The 20,187-nt window shown below is 48.7% G+C and overlaps 1 protein-coding gene across 1 annotated transcript in view; it reads left to right on the top strand.

Moving 5' to 3' along the window:
- The window catches only part of LOC118540778 (myosin-13), a 48,525-nt gene that overhangs the window by 5,287 nt on the left and 23,051 nt on the right, over positions 1 to 20,187 (top strand). The window contains 15 exon segments of the mRNA XM_078066358.1: positions 326 to 418; positions 2,413 to 2,476; positions 2,569 to 2,667; positions 2,776 to 2,879; positions 4,889 to 5,027; positions 6,320 to 6,345; positions 7,843 to 7,944; positions 8,689 to 8,838; positions 8,954 to 9,124; positions 10,095 to 10,404; positions 12,814 to 12,887; positions 12,983 to 13,070; positions 16,863 to 16,980; positions 18,352 to 18,475; positions 19,532 to 19,668. Coding sequence (XP_077922484.1) covers positions 326 to 418; positions 2,413 to 2,476; positions 2,569 to 2,667; positions 2,776 to 2,879; positions 4,889 to 5,027; positions 6,320 to 6,345; positions 7,843 to 7,944; positions 8,689 to 8,838; positions 8,954 to 9,124; positions 10,095 to 10,404; positions 12,814 to 12,887; positions 12,983 to 13,070; positions 16,863 to 16,980; positions 18,352 to 18,475; positions 19,532 to 19,668 — 1,799 coding nt within the window.

The raw sequence follows: 20,187 nt of genomic DNA, 5'->3' as shown, positions 1-20,187 counted from the left end.
ATTCTAAAAATCCATGATTTATAATGGAGTGTTATCAGAGAGGAAAGGAGGTCTGAAAAATCAAGAGGAAACCTGGAATCTGGTATGGCCAGACTCACACTGATGCTGTACTAATGAGATCCTCTCCAAGATGGGACCTTGAAGCCTCCTCGGGTGCTGGAGATGGGCCCATGGGTACCTTCACCCATCTGCACTGGCCACCACGCTGGGCTGGTCAGCTTCTCTCCCTGGACCCTGCCCAGAGCATCCACACTTTCGAGTCACCATGGGCTCCTTCAGAGGACCCTCCAAAGTCCTCCCTTTGCTTTTCCTTATTTGTTATTAGGGGACGCTGGAAGATCAAATCATCCAGGCCAACCCCCTGCTTGAAGCCTTTGGAAATGCCAAGACCGTGAGGAATGACAACTCCTCAAGATTTGTAAGATCCAGTCCAATTTTAACTACTCTCCTCCCCCCACCAAGAACTAAACCCTCTCCTCAAATGCTGGATATAAAAAAAAAAAAAAAAATCCGACATAAACTAGAATATAGCCAGCCTTATTCTACCCTCAAGTGATTCAGATCAATTGAGCTGCTGGGATAATCGGATACACCGTTGGCTCATTGTCGGCGGTGGGGGGTGGTGGTTATCTGTCCATTCCTAACTAAGCTCATCACCTCAGTCAGAGCATCCTGAAGTCATGGTGATTCAAATTCCACAAGTAGAGAGCAACTCCTTTATGCTACACTTGGTCTCGCTAGAGGAAAGCATTTTAAAATTCTGAAGTCCATTGAGCAATCTCCATTGGCTTATTAGCCACGGAAACCTTAGTTTGAATTAAGTGAGCAGGTTTGAACTCCTCCAAGTCAGAAGGCACTGGGAGAAGGAAAAACCTGGGGAAGGCAGGAGAGCTCAAAACTTGGGAATACGTTGATGTTGTAGATACTGAAGGATATGTTCCATCCTTCGACGTTTCGCTTAAGATTCGCTCATCCAAAGAGGTCTTTACTTCCCCATGGGCAAATAAACAAACATCCAGCCCCCTACCTAATCTCACTATATCACAAAATGAGCAACTACCATGAGGCGAAGCCCTCGCTTATGCCTATAGTTGCAAGAGAATATCAGGACTCCACACATCTCAGGAGCTGGATAATCTCAAGCTTGTGTTTTATTGTTGCTTCTCAAGGATAAATTGGTCACTGATGAGAAAGTAGATGCAGCCATCAGAGACTGTGGCTATGAGCCCTGACCTTTCTTTCTTTCCCTTGGTCCTCTGTGCATTGCCCATCCTAGTGCACAACTAAAAACTCTTGATTGTAGGGGATCTGGGTGCGTGTTACACAGCAGAGATATGGTGTACATACTTGCACCAAGTTAGTAATTGTGCTAACCTGGCACCAGCTTTAAAATGAAAGACAATGCCTTTAGATACTCCCATTGCCACTCCCATTTATTTAGTACTTGGGTCTCTCCTCTTGGCCCTGACCCAGAAGTTACGATCACCCCAGTTAGCCTGTCCACCTTCCACCCACCAACAAACATTTGCAGGCTAAAACTTCCATCATCTTCTACTGAGCAGCTAGCAACACTGAAGACCAACACTTACAGTTCACTCATGCCTCCAATGACCCTTCAACTCTCCCCAAGCTTCATTTGGAAAACAGTGAGAAGATTATGAAGTGCTGACTACCATCCAGACTCTGTGGGTAGATGAAGAAAGCAACATTTTTGCCTTCAGATTTGCTCACGGTGTGGTAGAAACCAGTCGCTCATAAAATTTCACCTCTTGCCTCCCCTCCGAAGGGGAGAACTCAGACTCTGAATGTGTATTTTGGGAGCCAGAGAACCTAGCCTGAGCCTAGGAGCTAGGTTTGCGTATAGTAAGGGATAAGGAAAACCAAAGCAAGAAATCTCAGACAGAACACCCAGAGGCAAAAGAAAGAGAGAAGGGAGGGAGTAAGGGAGGAAGGAAAGGAAGAGAGAAAGAGAGAGAGAGAAAGAAAGGAAGGAAGGAAGGAAGGAAAGAAAAAGAAAGGAAGGAAGGAAAGAAGTTTGGCAAGACGGTCCAACCAGGTCTATCAAAGGTATCATGAAGCATTTGGGAATCCAGGTACCAGAGAGCAAGATAAAAACCCAGGGGACCATCTAGAGTGAGGTGATCCCAAGCAGAAGTTAGAGAGGGAGCCTGCGGGTGTCCCCAAAACTGGAAGAACAGGGTCAGATGCTTTGGGTAGAACTACCTGAGTCTTGGCTAAGCCAACCTGGGAATTCTGGGTGCCAGGCAGACAGAGAGGAGGGAATTCCTCCCTTCTAGCATCACTTCCCTGACCCTACCCTTCCCACCTGTGGCTGGTAGCACCTGGCAAAAGCCAGCCACAGTACCATCTACATAAAATAACTGTGATGTTTGTTAACCTGCCATTGGACAGGGGAAGTTCATTCGGATTCATTTTGGAGCCACAGGAAAGCTGGCCTCAGCGGACATTGAAACCTGTGAGTCCCAAGGCCATATTGGGCCCCATGGTATTTGGCCACAAAGGCACCTCCCAGGAACCTGAAACCACATTCTTTCTTATTCCCCTTAGATCTCTTAGAAAAATCCAGAGTGACGTTTCAGTTATCCAGTGAGAGAAGCTATCACATTTTTTACCAAATCTTGTCAAACAAGAAGCCGGAACTCCTTGGTAAGTTCTTGGGGTATTGGTCTCATCCTCCAAGTCAGTCACGTTGGAGAGATAGCCAGAGTGCCTCGTGCACGTGTGAGATGCTAACGGGACCTTCGTGTTTCGCAGACTTGCTCCTCATTTCAACCAATCCCTTTGACTTCCCCTTCGTGAGCCAGGGAGAGGTCACCGTGGCCAGCATTAATGACAGCGAAGAACTGCTAGCGACTGATGTAAGCACTTTCTCTCCTTCCTTCTTCCTTTCAGCACAAAATTCTGAGTTGTGAACTGAGAGGCACGCTAGAGATCAAATCAGAAACTGGGACCCAGGGATGCTCAGTGATCAGACCGGAGCTCTCAGAAATCAAGATGTCGAGGGAAATTAGTCCGGATGGTACCCCTCCCCACTCAACTCCACCCCAGGAGATGCTCGGGGGGGTGGGGGGACAGAAAGTTCTCCAAAATGGGCCTCCAGTTTCGTTCTCTAGCATTTTAGAGTGGGGTTTCGCACGTATAAGATTTCTTAAAGGTTTTGTGGGAACTTCTCAGGCCACAAAACCATGTGGTTCTTTAAGAAAATTGTAAAAATACAGCAAAGAGTAAAGCAGGAAAAACAACCCACTCTGTAGGAGCAGACACTGCACACCTCATGCTACCTGCCCCCCCCCATCAGGCTCATGTTCGGCTTCCACACGTCCTCGGCGCACCTGTCAGGCCTCCGACCATTAGCTTTGGGAAGAATTTCCAACATTCATAACTAGAATAATAATAATAATAACTAAGTGCACTGAGCACTTCCATGTGCTGGGAACTGAGATAAGTGGCTTTGCCTGCTTTATCTCATTTAAGCCCCCCCCAAAAAAACTCTTGTAAAATGCCCCCATTTTACGAAGATGGAAGCTGAGTCTTAGAAAGAAAACACACAATTTGCTTCAAGACCGAGTTTGTCAAGGACAGAACATTTGAAGCCATACCTGCCCAACCCCAGAACCTGCATTTTTTTTTAACTAATAGACAACATCTCTGAGCAATTAATCTCCTGCGGAGATTCTCCTGGGTGATGGTTTATGGCCGAGCAGAGGGGGATTGCTCCCTCTGAGGGTCTGCGTTCCCCAAGAGGCTCCCCAGACAGTAACACTTTCACCTGGTTCCTTTCAACGTGGAGTGAGAGGTTTTCCCTTTTAACCTATGGCAACCCCTTCCTACGACACAGATACGCATCAGCTGGGGTGGGATATGGAGTCGAGGAGGCCATTACGGCTCAGAATCTCTCCTCCCCAAGGTTGGCTCCCGGCCTGGACTCCCCTTCTCCAAAAGGGGGGGGCGCCACCCCAAGAGTGCCTCATTGTTCAATATCGTCCTGCTGACACTGATCTACCAGCTCACCAGACACTTTCCAGACATGTCAACTCCTCCAGGGGGCATTGCTTAGGCTCAGGCTGCAAGTCCTGCTATGTAATCAATACACATACCCCAAAGAAGGATTTTCTAGTTGAAATCTTTGTGGTAGAAGACAGACCGAGCAGTTATAAAACCAAGTCGGCAACTGCCTGTAGGCTCTGAAGTGACCCAGTGCTTACTCCAGCCCGTTTTATCACAAGCTACCTGTGTGACTTGGGGCAGGTGCCTTACCCTGTTAGAACCTCAGGTCTCACCTGGAACTTTGGAAAGATCTGCACACCTCTAAGGTTCTCATAGAGACATAGTGAGATGACATATGGATGGTGCTTCACCCCACACCTAGCACAGGGAGGCTCTGCAGAAGTTCGCCCCTTTCTTATTTGAAAAATGATGGCATTCTTTTGGATGACCTTCCCTTTCAGTTCTAACAGGCTGGCACGCCATATTGTCTCAATTCTGAACAACATCAGAGTTCCTGGGTTATAATGCCAGACTCTCGAGGTGTTGGACACTATTTCTCAGACACTCTCCATGAGAATTCCTTCTCCTGGTATCACATGGTGGTTCCCAGTGGTCTCCTCCAGAAAACAGCCCCAAATCTGTGTAAAGGATTCAAATCAGTCCTGATTGGATGGAAGAAAATGGAGTATTCACATTTTCTTCCCATCATCTCCACCCTCCCACACAAACACGTTAAAGAAACGGCTTTTAACCCCTAACTTAACATACCATCCCATCATCCACTTCTTTGGGCAAATGCTGTCTCACGGGCTGGACAGAAAGGGTGACAACGGAGGGACAACTGAGTCCCTGTGACAACTGTCTTTTCTCTAACTCCCAGAACGCCATTGACATCCTGGGCTTCAGCTCAGAGGAGAAAGTCGGGATCTACAAGCTCACGGGGGCTGTGATGCATTACGGGAACATGAAGTTCAAGCAGAAGCAGCGGGAGGAACAGGCTGAGCCCGATGGCACCGAAGGTAACTACATCTGGGCAGAGACTGCCGTCTGACTCTGCCCCTGTGTTCATGTGTGGACGGGGCCCCGTGAGATGAGCTCTGGGTTCATCCTGAGAGCTGCTCTTCAGAAGTCGCACAAACGGAATGTGAGGTGTCCAAAGCTCATTGTGCTTGCCCTGGGGAAGTCCACTCCCTCTGTCAAGGAATCCTATAGTGGTGGATCCTTGAAAAACAAAAGACATCATTCTTGTGAGTGAATAATCACTGTCCACCCTGCAGTTCACCTGTTATGTTAAGATGGGCATTGACGAGAGGATATAGTTCCGTGAACTTCACTTTGTCTCGGTGCACATCATTATTCATATGCAGAATGCGGTCCTAAGCACCTGGGCCAGGTGAAGAGGTTTCCTCCTCCCATTGCCTTCAATTCCACTCTGATATCTGTTGAACTTGACCCTGAACCAAGGACTGGTGTACAAATCTCCCCCCTTCCCCACCCCATGACTCTCACCTGGGTGGTCACCCTATCCCCCTCTGCCTGGTCCTGGAAACAGAGCAGAGGGCAGGGGGAAGGGCTACCAGCAGCAGGACCCATCCACCATGCGCCCTGCTCACGGGGCCTCATCTCTCACACGAGAGCTCTGTAAGGAAAAGACTGTCTTACGAGCTCTGTAAGGAAAAGACTGCTTCATCTCCAGTAATTCTATCTATTGTTACATCCCCACAATGTGTGAAGCAGTGTGTCTTGAGCCCCAGATGATAGGCGAGAACAATAGCCTTGAAAACAAGGCCAGGAAAATATATGGGACTTTATCACTGCCCATAAAGGCTCACCTGATTAGGGTCGGGTTGCCCGGGATAATCTCTTTTTATTAATTCCAAGTCGACTGATTGGTGACCTCATCGCAGGAGTAATAAAATAACCCATCAACTTTCATTGATCCCACCCTTCGCACAAGTGGAGGGGATTATGCAAGGAATGTACACCAGGGGGCGCCAATCCTCGGGGCCATCTTGGAATCCGGCATGGGGCAGTGGTGCGAGATAAGTGGCCGCAGAGAAACTCTGTTCAGAGCAAGAGACACTTCTGATTGGGGTAATCAGGGAAGGCTTCCTGGAGGAAGAGGGCACTGAAATGGACTTTAAAGGATGGGTAGGATTCTGAACGGTGTGTGGGGGTGGTGGGGGGAGAAGGCAGTCTGGGCAGAGGAAGCGTAATGATCAAGGGGCGGGGGAAGGAATGTGAGGGGACTGAACAGCAGAGGGGTCCACTTTGGCTACAGAAGAGGATGTGTGCGGTGGATTTGTAAGAGATGGGGATTAAAAAGCGGCTATTTTGGTATCAGTTGGAGAGGCTATTTTGGTATCAGTTGGAGAGGGCCTTGAGTGCCGGGATAAATGGTTTAGGATGTACATGGTAGCTTGAACTCTCCACGTAGCAGGGGAAGTCCATGGGAATTAATCTGTGAGCAGTCAGGCTCACCAAGAGTGTGGGACCTTGAAAAGAAAGTGTATCAGGCTCCTCAGCAAAGATGGATCATATGATAAATATCACGGTGGGTGCTCAGGCCCCCTTCCAGCCCCAGCTGCTGTGTGTTCTGTGTGCAGGAGTTGAAAGATCCTACAAAGGGGAAAGTGGGGCTATAATCCAGCCCTGAGGTCCTCTGATGATGATGCCAGTCCAAGTGAACATTTGCTGAATGCTCGCCACACACCAGGCCCCCACTTCACGACAACCCAGCCAATGGGGTCCTGCCACAACCCTCCCCCCCACCCCCCCAGTTTACAAATGAGAAAACTGAGTAATAAGGAAGCAAAACCAAAATTTGAATGTCAGGCCGTCTGAGTCTAGAACCCAGGCTCTCTTCCACTATACTATTCCAAACGAGGGAGATGCCAGCTATTTTGAAGGGGCAGCGAGCAGGATTTGGTGCCTGTCTGACCACAAGCAGGTCAGGGATGAGGAGGAAAGATGTAATCACCCCAAGCTTTCAAGTTTAAGTGACTAGAAGAATATCATCCTCCTACATGGGCAGAGCAGGAGAAAGGGATAATTTGAGCAAAGAGGAAAGCATACATTTGGCCTCTTATTAAGCACTTGACAAATACAGTCCTGGATTTTTATTGGCTCAACTCCCCAGCCAGCAATAATGTAATGGTCCCAGCCAAGGAGGAGCTGGCCCTAGAGGAGTGATATTTCTCTACCTTCTCGATGAGCTCAGTGCAGGCAGCCAGGTCCATCCCAAAGTCAACTGAAGTCCCAATGAACTATATGAAATTGCCAATTCTCAACTGCTTTTGACCCTCTCCCAACACCTGAAGGCTGGGTCAAGGTTTTGTAGTTCTCTCTCAGCTATGGGCATAGCATCTTGCAGAAATTTAGGAAGATGCTTTACATAGATTGTTAACTGCCCAAATGGTGCCTCCTTTACTCATACGCCATTTTGTTCAATTATCAGACTCCAATATTACTGTGTAGCTGTATCCTCCTAAAAATGAAATTTACGGGCACCTGGGTGGCTCAGTCAGTTAAGCGTCCAACTCTTGGTTTCAGCTCAGGTCAAGATCTCAGGGTGGGGGGATTGAGCCCCAGGTCAGGCTCCAGGCTGACTGTGGAACCTGCTTAGGATTCTCTCTCTCCCTCTCCCTGCACCCCTCCCCTGCTCTCTCTCTCTCTCTCAAAAAAAAAAAAAAAGAAATTTAAATATCAGTAGGTCAAGATCAACCTTCAATTCAAGATTGCATCTAGAAGGCAAACTAAAAGTTCTGGAAAACCTGCACCCCTAGACTATGAGATCAAAGCCTCCTTGGACAAGCCCAGTCCTGGTGCACATAGGAGAACATAAAAACACCAGAAAGGATTATAGGAAACGTTTCCCGGAGGACCCAGGGCCTGATTGGGAACGAGTATGTCACCAAAGGGCAGAACGTCCAGCAGGTAATGGAGATGCTCTGAATTCAGCTCACTCAGTTATTCCGCTATTTTAACCACCATCTTAAAGTTCTTTCAATTGCAAGCATCAGAAATGCATATGCAACTGACTTCAGCATTAAGGGGAATTTCATTCTTAGGCCCCTGGGGTAGCTCAAGGAATGCACATCGAGGAGCGCCGTTGGGCACCAGGAGGGCTGGAACCAGGAACTGAAGGGCCCTCTGGAACTGGGCAGCCCCTCGGCAGCTCCTTCCCTGGGGCTCCAGAGACAGTCATTGCTCTCCTCTTCTGTGTCCTCACTGGGCAGACGAGCTCTTTCCACCTCTCCTGCCCACGGCCACCCCATAGCTCCCAAGTTCACATCTCCATAGTTCAGCCTCCCGCAGAGACTGAGACCAGTATCTTTGATCCCAATTCCAAATTCTCAGGAGAGACACTCTGCATAACCCAACTTGAATCAGAAGTCCACCTCTGGTTCAGTTATTTGCGGCCAGGGTCTAGAGTCATGTGTTATAACCATGGTTGTTAGAACATCCTGTTCAACCATAGCTGTTAGGATGTTAGGGGAACATCCTAAGCTGGCAAGTGCTCTAAGGAATATTTAATATTAGGTTGGACTATATGAAATGGCCAATCTCCAACCGCTTTTGACCTTGAAGATGTCATCGGCTTCATGCTTCAACTTTGAGGGTTGAGTGGGTGATCTTTCTTCACGAATTTGAGGGTTGAGTGGGTGATTTTTCTTCAAGGTGACCAATTCGGTGGGCGCTCTGGCCAAGTCCGTCTACGAGAAGATGTTCCTGTGGATGGTCACCCGCATCAACCAGCAGCTGGACACCAAGCAGCCCAGACAGTACTTCATCGGGGTCTTGGACATCGCCGGCTTTGAGATCTTCGACGTGAGTTGTTTGAATAAATGGCCTTTTTAAGGACCTTCCACTTTGTGTCTGCTTTGCCGAATCCCCACTGGATTTTCCAGACTCACTCAAACTCCTTGCTATTTGCAACACCTAGTTCAACAGCCTGGAGCAGCTGTGCATCAACTTCACCAACGAGAAGCTGCAACAGTTCTTCAACCACCACATGTTCGTGCTAGAGCAGGAGGAGTACAAGAAGGAGGGCATCGAGTGGACTTTCATCGACTTCGGGATGGACCTGGCTGCCTGCATCGAGCTCATCGAGAAGGTAGAGAAATAGATGCTGCTCCCCAGGGACAGCTCCTCCTTGGTTGGGAGCATCATCTCTTTGCTCTCACTCTAACCTGATGATAGAATGGTGATCCTAACCCAACTCTTCCAGCCTTCAGAGAGCTGAATTCCCTTGCACAGAAAAGTGTTTGGAAAGCATGCATAATTCAGACACCTAAAGAGGTACATGAGGGTTAAGATCCAAGGGCTCAGTTCTCCCCAAGAATGTGAAGGGGACCCCGGGAGGAACCATAGCATTTCATACCTTTTTGACTTATCCAAAGACCCAAGGATGCCAGACTATGGAGCAGTAGAGTTCTTAGAATAATGTTACTATAAAAATAGCAGAGGAGGGATGCCTGGGTGGCTCAGTTGGTGAAGCATCTGCCTTCGGCTCAGGTCATGATCCCAGGGTCCTGGGATCGAGTCCTGCATTGGGCTCCCTGCTCAACGGGGAATCTGCTTCTCCATCTTCCTCTGCCCCTCCCCACTGCTTGTGCTCACTCTCTCTCTCAAATAAATAAATAAAATCTTTAAAAAAAATTTTTTTTAAATAGCATAAGACATTAACTGAAAAAAGGGAATTCCCATAACGTTTTGAGCACTGGTCATGTTGGAATGAGTTTATCTTCCTAAGGTGGCTACTGAGAAATCCAGACATGATTGTTTCAACATTACTCATATTATTTTATGGCTGTGTATGTAACTTTACTTTTTTGGGGGGTGGGGTGGTAAGCCTATTGCTAAAAGTGAGCCACATGTATACACATACAGTTAGCTTCTTCCCATGTTCTCTTGTTCAACAAGCATTCATTAAGCGCCTACTCCGTGTCTAGCGCTGTACCCTGCGGTGCTCCTTAGCGACAGAGCGGTAACCACCGGAGAGGTTGTGTTTGGCTCCTGCAGACAATGGAGTCATTGAAACGTACTATTAAATGCTGAGTCATGGTCTGTCATCCTACTCTCAGCCCATGGGCATCTTCTCTATCCTGGAAGAGGAGTGCATGTTCCCCAAGGCCACAGACACCTCCTTCAAGAACAAGCTGTATGACCAGCACCTTGGAAAGTCAGCCAACTTCCAGAAGCCCAAGCCTGCCAAAGGCAAGGCCGAGGCGCACTTCTCTCTGGTCCACTATGCCGGCACCGTGGACTACAACATCGCCGGCTGGCTGGACAAGAACAAGGACCCCCTGAATGAGACCGTGGTCGAGCTGTACCAGAAGTCTTCCCTAAAGTTGCTGTCCTTCCTTTTTTCCAACTACGCTGGTGCAGAAGCAGGTGAAATTCTCCCCCCGCCCCACTGCCCCGGCCCCGTGGGAAGCTCTGCATAATTACTTATGACCCAGAGCTGCTTCTTGAAGAACCAGTATTCGAGTGTGAACTTCAGACTGAGCTGGATTTATTTGTCTGTCTCTGATATCCAATTTTCTTTCTCCTATTCTTCTTCCTTAAGAGATTGAGTTCTGTAGAGGTAAACAGGGCCTCTCAGGGGACAAAATAGCAAATACCACATTTTTAAATAGCTTTTAAAAATTGAGATAGGGTGGCTGGCTGGCTCAGTTGGAAGAGCATGTGACTCTTGATTTGGGGATCATTGAGTTGGAGCCCCATATTGGATGTAGAGAGTTCTTAAATAAATAAATGAAAACTTCAAAAACTGAGATATAATTCATATGCCATGCAATTTGCTCTTTAGAAAATTCAGGGGTTTTGAGTATATTTACTGGGTGTGCAACCATCTCCACTATCAAATTCGAGAACATTTTCATCAACCCTGTTACCCCTTCGCCAGGTCCTGGCAACTACAAATCTACTTTCTGTCCGTCTCTATGAATTTGCCTATTCTGGTCATTTCAGGTAAATGGAATCATTTTGCATCTGGCTTCTTTATTGTAGCAGAATGTTTCCAGGATTTGCCTGTGTTGGGACACACTTCTTTTTATAGATGAGTAATATTCCAGTGCATGGATAACACACATTTTGTCTATCCACTCATGAGTTGATGGACATTTGGCCACTGTGGATCGTGCTGCTATGAACATTTGTATATAAGTTTCTATGTGGGCATATGGTGTCAATTCCCTTAGATATATACCTAGGAGTGGAATTGCTGAGTCATACGGTAACTCTATATTTCATTTCTTGAGGAAAGCCCAGACTGTTTTCCAAAATGGTTGCACAATCCAGGATCACTTGTTACCTTTACTCACATTATATTTTTAAAATAATTGCCAAAATAGGGTTTTAAGATTATGGACTGTCTTAAATGCATCAATTTAAAAACTTAATGTTCTTAATGTGAAAATACAGGCAAAATAATCATTCATTCTATAATTAGATCATTTTAAAAAACAAACAAGAAGGTGCACCTGGGTAACGCGGTAGGTTAAGCGTCAGACTCTGGGTTTTGGCGGAGGTCATGATGTCGGGGTCCTGGGATCGAGCCCCGTGTCAGACTCCAGGCTCAGTGCAGAGTCTCCTTGGGATTCTCTCTCCCTCCTCCTCTGTCCCTCCCCCTGCTCTCTCTCTCTCTCAAATAAATAAATAAATCTTAAAAAAAAAAAAAGAAAGAAAGAAAGAAAGAAAAAGAAACAAAAACCTTCAGCTCTGTCACATCAAAAGAAAACTGAAAGTTGTATTTCAGGGTTTCAAGGACATGGCCACCACTAAAAAAAGAAAATCCTTGTGGACTGTTGGTGGGAATGTAAGCTGGTGCAGCCACCGTGGAAAACAGAATGGAGGTTCCTCAAAAAATTAAAAATAAAATTACCATATGATCCAGCAATCCATATCTGAAGGAAGAAAAGTCACTATCCTAAAGAGATTACCTGCACCCCCATGTTCACTGCAGCATTATTTATGATAGCCAAGACATGGAAACAATCTAAGTGTCCATCGAGATGAATGGATAAAGAAAACATGGTGTGTATTCAGCCATAAAAAAAAAAGAGAAAATCTTGGATTTGTGACAACATGGACAGACCTTGAGAACATGATGCTAAGGGAAATGAGGCAGACAGAGAAAGACAAATCCTGTACTATCTCACTTATATGTGGAATCTAAAAAAACCAATCTCTCATGGAAACAGAGGTCAGGCATTGTGGTTGCCAGAGGTGGGGGTGAGGAGTGGAGGAACTGAATGAAGGTGTCAAAAGATACTAACTTCCAATTTTAAGATAAATAAGCTCTGGGATATAATGTACAACACGTGACTATAGTTAACAATACCGGATTGCATATTTATTTTTTTTTTTAAAGATTTTATTTATTTGACAGAGAGAGCACAAGCAGAGGGAGAGAGAGAGAGAAGCAGGCTCCCTGCTGAGCAAGGAGCCTGATGTGGGACTCGATCCCAGGACCCTGGGATCATGACCCGGGCCGAAGGCAGCCGCTTAACCGACTGAGCCACCCAGGCGTCCCCCGGATTGCATATTTAAAAGTTGCTAAGAGAGTAGATCTTAAAAGTTCTCATCACAAGGAAAGTAATTGTAACCATGTATGGGCACAGAGGTCAACTAAACTTAATGTGACTATTTCAAAATATATACATGCATCAAACCATTATGTCAGTACACCTGAAAGTTACACGGTGTAATTTATATGTCAATGATATCTCAATAACATGGGTGGGGGCCAGGGAGAGGGCTCAGGGCTGCATCTGATGCACCCTCTGTGTCTGTCTCCAGGTGACTCCGGGGGAAGCAAGAAAGATGGGAAGAAGAAAGGCTCCTCTTTCCAGACCGTGTCAGCGGTGTTCAGGGTTTGTGTTTTGGCAGTTTCTACGTTCGGTTGTTTTTCTGCCCCGTGAAATGGCATTTGCTGAGGTAAATGCGCTTGTTCTGATTTGTGTCCCAGGAAAATTTAAACAAGCTGATGACCAATTTAAGGAGCACTCACCCTCACTTTGTGCGATGCCTGATTCCCAATGAGACCAAGACTCCCGGTGAGTAAGAATCCACTAGAACAGGACTCCCCGAGACGTGTGCAAACTTGTGCGTGCGTGCGTGTTTTCCTGAGCAGAGGGTTATGGTGTTTATCACCTCTCAACGTCATCTATGCAGTAACATGTCCAGATTTAGCAAATACCCATTAAGTTCAAATTTCAGATAAACAATAAAAAATGTCTTCATGTAAGTATGACCCATGCCGTATTTGGGATACACTTACACTAAAAAACGATTTATTGTATCTGAAATTCAAAATCACCTTGGCATCCTGTATTTTATCTGGCACCCCAATTCTGAAATCATATCCCAAATAGTTAAGTACATTTAGAGACACATCAGAGCCGTGATTTTCATAAGGTTCTCCAAGGGTTCTGTGACTCCTTTCCCCCAAAGAGCACCACTGCATCTCGAGTATTCCACAGTTAAAACACCTGTTTCCCAAGCCTATATGGTATACCGTTACCCTATCATCTCTACTGCTTCTAATAGTGAGGTGAGTATAGTTCTCCCCATTTTACAGATGGGAAAACTGAGAACTGTAGATCTTAGAACACTGCACAGTATAGTAGATCCTTAACCGTCACTCAGTCCCCGATTCAGAAATATTCTTTGAGGGTAGCAGCATCTCAGTGCCATTTGTCACAAAGAGAAGAACACACAGTCACACGGAGCTCTGACTCGGAGGCAGCTCACTTACAGCTGATAGAATTATCTATCCCAAACATGAGTAAGCATCCTGCCTCTGCAATGTGAGAAGGGATTGAGAGGCCGAAAGGAAAAAAAAAAACCCAGCTCCATCTGTTACTGCCCATGGGACCCTTAGCTGCATACTCTAGCTTTCTGGGCTATAAAATGAAGATTAAAGTGGCATTTCATGCATGCACTCAGCTACTCACTTATTTATTTAATGAGCGCTTATAAACTGTAAATATTAATTCACTCAACCTGCTTTACGGGGTGGTTGTGAGGATCGCTTGAGTGAGTGCATGTCAAGCATTTCAAGCAGGCTAAGTGCCTTGTGAACACCCAGTGTATGGCTGTCGATGATAATACTAATAATTGTTATTAGTATAATTACAAGAAGAAGAAGAATTATGTAATAATGTTATGTATGATAATAACCATGAGAGAAATTATAACATTGTGGGGAAATAATTTTATTATTACATTAAAGATTAATTGCTTGTGATATTATTACAGTATAATTACATTATTAATTCTTACGATATTTATTTGTATTACTATTATTACTGAAAACCGGGCATTTTAATTCTCCAAACGACCATGGCTACTATGTGTAGTGGGATCCATCTTCCGTGAATAAGTCAAAGGCAAAAACCAGCCAGCGCCCTGTTTGGACCCTCGTTGTCTTTGCAGGCTGCACCCCTCCCAGTGCGCCCAGCACAGCCCATTTCTCCTCCAGGGTTGGAACAGAGCTGTTTCTCTGGTTACGCATCAAACGAAATTGTTGGCTCGTGTGTAGCTGTCTTGTCACAAAGAAAGCGGATTTCCATTATCGTTTTTGAGCACATGTCTGCACAAATCAAACGGGCCGTCCATAAAGCACCTGCCTGCAAGGATCAGGTGACAGGGGATGGATGGCCCCTCGCTGGGTGCAACCTCTACCTCTAGGGGCCCCCAGGGGTCTGGGCAATCCACCGGTTTCCTTTTTCTCTTGGAAGGTGAATTGTGATGAAATCTCCATCCCTTCCTGTGGATTTTGCTTCTCCTTCGTTCTGGTCCCTCTCTGTTTTCTTTCTTATTTCTGAGAATAGACTAAGACCCTACGATAGGAACATGGGCGAGGCTTTGGAAAGGACCTAGTGGGGCCTCTTCATTTTCTAGAAGAGGGAGTTGAGACTGCGGAGATTGAAGGGCCTGCCCCAGGGCATCCGGAGCTGGGGCTGGAGTCCTGGTCCTGGATCAAACGGCTGGCACATTCAGTGCATGGTGGATGGTGGCCGCTCGAGCAAGGGGATCGAGGGGAAAGCGTGGGGAGGAATGGGCGAGCAGGCTGAGCAGGTTAAGAGGGGCTAGTTTGGATCATTTCAGCAGGCCCCAAGGTGTGGGGGCTGCCCTGGTTGTCTGGTGCCCGGCCTGAGCGTGGCGGCAGCCTGATGAGACAATGGTTGGGGGACGCGGGCTTTGGGTTGGTTAGCTTGCGGGGGGGTGAGATGTGTGCTCCCAGGGGAGCCCTCTGCCACCCTAGGAACTGGCTCTTGGGGGCAGTCTCTCGGGCTCCGCAAAGGCCCCAATTTGCCAAAGCATCATAAAATACAGACCGTAAGACACACTGATTCACACAAATGCCCCCGAAGCTGAGATGGCAGGAAAAGGAATTTGTCGGAGGAGACGAATGAGGGATAAAGAGAAAATTCTTCAGCGACGGTAACGTGAGAAAGATAAGGCAATAGCCCAGGGGACTTTTAGAAGTTTTGCACATGGGTCAGAGGGCAGAGAGGATTGTCTTTATGGGCTTTCCAGACACCGTCTCTGCCTGGGTTGGGAGGGACACGGGGAGAGCCCTGGGCAAAGTCAAGCCAGTTCTGAGCCTGCGGCGACAGCGGGGGCCCCCGGGAAGGAGGGAGCCCAGTCTCAGCTCTGCAACTAGGCAGCAGGGCCCTCACCTCTCCAGGAAATGGGGTCACACAGCTAGCAAATGCCAAAACCGGCATCGGAGCCCCTCAAAATCCTCATCCGAGAAGTACTGGGAGCTGGACTTGGTGATCCGTCAGGTTCGCTCCCACGAAAGGTCCTCTGAGTGTCTGATATGATTCTTCTGGGTCTTGACCACTCCTTCCTCGAGAGAATCGCTGGCCAGTAGAATCATCAGGAACGATGGAAATATTGCACGTCTGTGCCGTCCAGTACGTTAGCCATTGGGTACATGACATGCCGCTGGTGCAGCTAGGAAAATGAACTTTTCATTTTAATGAATTTAAATTTAAATAACCACATGTGGCCAGAAACTATTGTATCAGATGGCACAGCTCCAGCAGAACCTTGAAAATTGTGTAAATGAGTAGTCATCTCTCCTCCCAGCCACCAAGGAAAGCTGTGAGCCTTCTAGCAGTTTCCAGAAGGTTCATCAGAGACAGCTTTAGCCCTCCCTCTCCCCAGCAACCTAGGGAACCCACAAGGAAAAGCCATTATGCAGCCATAAGATGGCTCCTAACCCCTCACACAGCCCCAGTACAGAATTTTCTTAGTGCCCATTTGATTTGTGCCTGACCCAAGAGAATCCCTGATAAGAGCTTGTCCCTATGGCTCCTCTTCTTCCTCCCAGCATTAGCGCCACCACCCCCCCACTCCTTCCCAGAGCTCATGCTCAGCAGCTAGCAGATAACTGCTCTGCATTCAACTGCCTGCACCCTCTAAAGCATGGCTGTCCTTCTCTCTGTTTCTCTGCTCCCACTAAAGTCACAGCCTGCAGATGCTACTGCCCTGACCTTGAGTAGAGAAGGGCACATCACGTTATCTAATGGGAAGTCCGGAGGGTACCCATGCTCATTCCAGCCTAGCTAAGTCTCAAGGGTCACGAACAGGGTAAAGATCAATATTTTGGCTTTTAGCCCATAAGAATGGGATGCTTGGGTATCCCCAGGAGGTTGGGATTATTTCTACTGTGAGACTATAGATAGGCTCCAGGTTCTCCCAGCCCCTCCATCTTAGAGTTGGCACTAACTTTATCCACTCAAGTCTGGGTGCATTGGTGTGTCTCTCGGTGGCCAGACCATCAAAGACAATGAAAAAGCCGCCGACATATCCCCGGGACACTCTCTCCCCAGGCGTGATGGACCACTACTTGGTCATGCACCAACTACGCTGTAACGGGGTCCTTGAGGGCATCCGGATTTGCAGGAAAGGGTTCCCCAGCCGGATCCTCTATGCTGACTTCAAACAGAGGTAAGTCACCTGGCTTTGCATCTCTCTTTCTCTTTTTTAAGATTTTATTTATTTATTTGAAAGAGAGAGAGAACATGAGCCGGGGGAGTGGCAGAGGGAGAGGAAGAAGCAGATTCCCCTGCTGAGCAGGGAGCCCGACACGGGGCTCGATCCCAGGGACCCCAAGATCATGACCTGAGCCAAAGGCAGATGCTTAACTGAGCCACCCAGGTGCCCCGCATCTCTCTCCTTCTGAGGTCACCTTGTGCATTCCCCAGAGGAACTTCTTGGGCTGGGTGTTTGGTGAGCTCACAGCTTCCCAGGGTTTCCATGAGCCTTGTCTTTAGCTGGGGGGATGATCTATGCCCAAAGTGGTCCCAGGATCAGAACCCCAACCCTCCAGCTCAACTATGCCTCCAGAGCGAGTTTCTCACCTTCCGCACTATTGACGTTTGGGGCTAGATAATCCTTTCTTGTGGGGCTTGTCATGTGTGTTGCAGGATTTTAGCAGCATCCCTGGTCTCTACCTACAGTGTTGGGAGCAAACCACACCCCACCCACACACTGGGACAATCAAAAATGTCTCCAGACATTGCCAGATGTCCCCTGGGCAGGGGGGAGAAGGGGGGGGGGTTAAGTTGTCCCCAGTTGAGTCCTGCTGTTCCAGGCCAGCTCCCTCCTCCCAGCTGCCATCTGGGCCCACAATTCCAGGCCTTGTCTGGAGTAGAGGAAGGGAGAGAACACTCCAGAGGTAGGAGGACCAAGGTCTGCAAGTCACAGAGGATTTCAAGGTTCTTTTATGCCGATAAGAACTATTTCCTCTGAAAACAAAATTCCAGCTGTGTACCCCCTCTCCCAGACTAGCTGTACGATATTCCATTTCCTCCTAAGGCTGGAGCAGGAGAAGGTTCTAGAAGGCCTGGTCTTAGGTAGGGGGCGGGCCTTGTCTCAGCTATGGGGCCTCTCTCGGGGATTGAATCCATTCAGGAAATTTTGTCCCTCGACGGAAACTGCCTCCCAACCTAGCACTGCCAAGCCAATGAAGAGGGCCTAAGTAGATGCTAGGCCTGACCCAGCTTCCAAAGCCAGACTGGAGTGAGGGTAAGGCGTCTTCTCGGCTTCCTGTGTGCTTGGCCAACTGCTCGGCAACTCTTGTCACCTAAACCGGGGTGGCTCTCCAGAGTCCGTTTCCCTCAGGGGAGGGCATGGCCTTTCTGGCCATAGGTCATCACAGAATGGGCTGGGCCCTGGCAGGGGTGAGGCCCTCAGGAAATTGCACGGAGGGAGCACCCTCCCAGCTCTGTGCAGCCAGAGGCCCTTCTACCCCAAGATCCCCCACACCCAGCTGTCTCCAGGCAGCCGACTGACCGTGCTCCGCACCCCCCGCCCCAGGTACCGGATCCTCAACCCCAGTGCCATCCCTGAAGGGCAGTTTATTGACAGCAAAAATGCTTCTGAGAAGCTTCTGAGCTCCATCGACGTGGACCGGGAGCAGTACAGGTTTGGCCACACCAAGGTGAGAACACGCGAACAAGGGACACCTCCCCGCTCCACCCCATGTCACCCACAACCCCGGGGCTGCTTGTCAGCTGGTGGGAGGAAAGGGCCTCTTTCCCCGTCCGGCCAACCTGATGACCCCATTGCGCAGGAGCCCACACAGAAGGAGCCTGGGTCTAGGTATCGAGAATTCTGTCTCCGTGTTGATTTCTAAGTGTCTAGAGGCTTAATTGGAAGCCAGCCCCCCTCACCCCCAGCAATGGAAGAAAGCAATAGAAAGCTCTAGGGTCCTAAAAGAGCAGAGCAAAGGCACTCTTACATGGGACGAGAGAGCCAAGGAAGGAGGAGAATGCAGCAAGGATTCCAGGAACAGTGAAAACTGGGAGGAATGATGATAACAGATAAAAATGGCTACCATTTATTGAGCACAGGGGGATCCGGCCCTGTGACTCGGCCTCTATGCACCTTGCATTCAGTCCTCCCGATAACCCGAAGGTGATAAGGCTAGTCCTGACCTCGTGGGATTACAGGGAGGGCAGGGGAATAAAGGCTCCCAGAAGGCAAGAAACTTGCTCGAGTTCACATGGACAGTGAGGGACAAAGGCCAGCTTCAAATCCTGGCCTGACTGCAGAGTTCTCCCTCCTGGAAAGGGCCAGTCCGGGGCCTGTGCCCAGCCCCCCCGGAGCTCTGCTTCCTCAGAATGTCAGCGGTGTGGGCCATGGGTGAGTGGGCCAGAGGGTAGGACAGAGGGCAGACAGAGAGGAGGATAGGGAGGAAGAACCATCTATGAATTTCTCCCAATCTGGGCACAGTTGAGCTCGGAGGGTACTTTCTGGACCCATCCTTGCCTCCTGTGAGTGAGCTCTGTCCGAATCGGTCCGTGGGGGTTGGAGGGGCCTGGACGTCCTGTGGAACAGAGCTCGGGAGAGGCCACTGTGGGGCCCAGCGGACTGCTGGTCCCAGGCCACGGCTCTGAAGGCTGAGGGCTGGGCTGGGCAGAAACAGCCTCCCAGGAGGGCCCCGGTTTGCACGGCGGCTGAGAACAAAGCAGGGCTCGTCTCTCCTCTGACGCAGGTGTTTTTCAAAGCTGGACTTCTCGGACTCCTGGAGGAAACGAGGGACGAGAAGCTGGTGACCCTGATGACGTGCACGCAGGCCATCTGCCGGGGGTACCTGATGCGGGTGGAGTTCAAGAAGATGACGGAGAGGAGGTGATGTGGACCCTCGCCCCGCCTCATCCTGCCCTCCCTACTTCGCAGCTGCTGGTTGCTTCCTGTTTTCGGTCTCAGGCATCTCTGTCCTCGCTCCTTCATTTAACCAACACCTGCCGAGCAGCCCTCTGTGCTGGGGACCCTGCATGGCACTGGGGATACAGAGAGGAGTCCTGCCCTCCAGGAGCTCAGGGGTGGGTTGGAAACAGACCCTTGCATGGCTGACTGTAACACGCATGACAAGTGCGAAGTCAGAGTCACATTCGGGGCAATGGGGGATGGTGAGAACAAGCCCTCCACCTGGCCGGGGGTTGGGGCAGGCTGAAGGAGTCAGCAAGAGGAAAGAACTTTCTGAAGGAAGCTTTGCTTGGCCTGAGAAAGGATAGCCTGGAGGCCACCATGGTGGGAGCGAGGAGGGAGATGCACCCAACACAGGCTTCCCTGTACCACGTTCATGAGACCAGACGCGGGCGTCGGCTGGGAAGAATTGGCAGGTGCATATGGGGACGAGTGAGAGGA

Source organism: Halichoerus grypus, chromosome 2, assembly GCF_964656455.1.
Source record: "Halichoerus grypus chromosome 2, mHalGry1.hap1.1, whole genome shotgun sequence".
NCBI lineage: Eukaryota > Metazoa > Chordata > Mammalia > Carnivora > Phocidae > Halichoerus > Halichoerus grypus.
The sequence above is the reverse complement of the archived record's forward strand: the minus strand, read 5'-3'. Positions and strand labels throughout refer to the sequence as shown.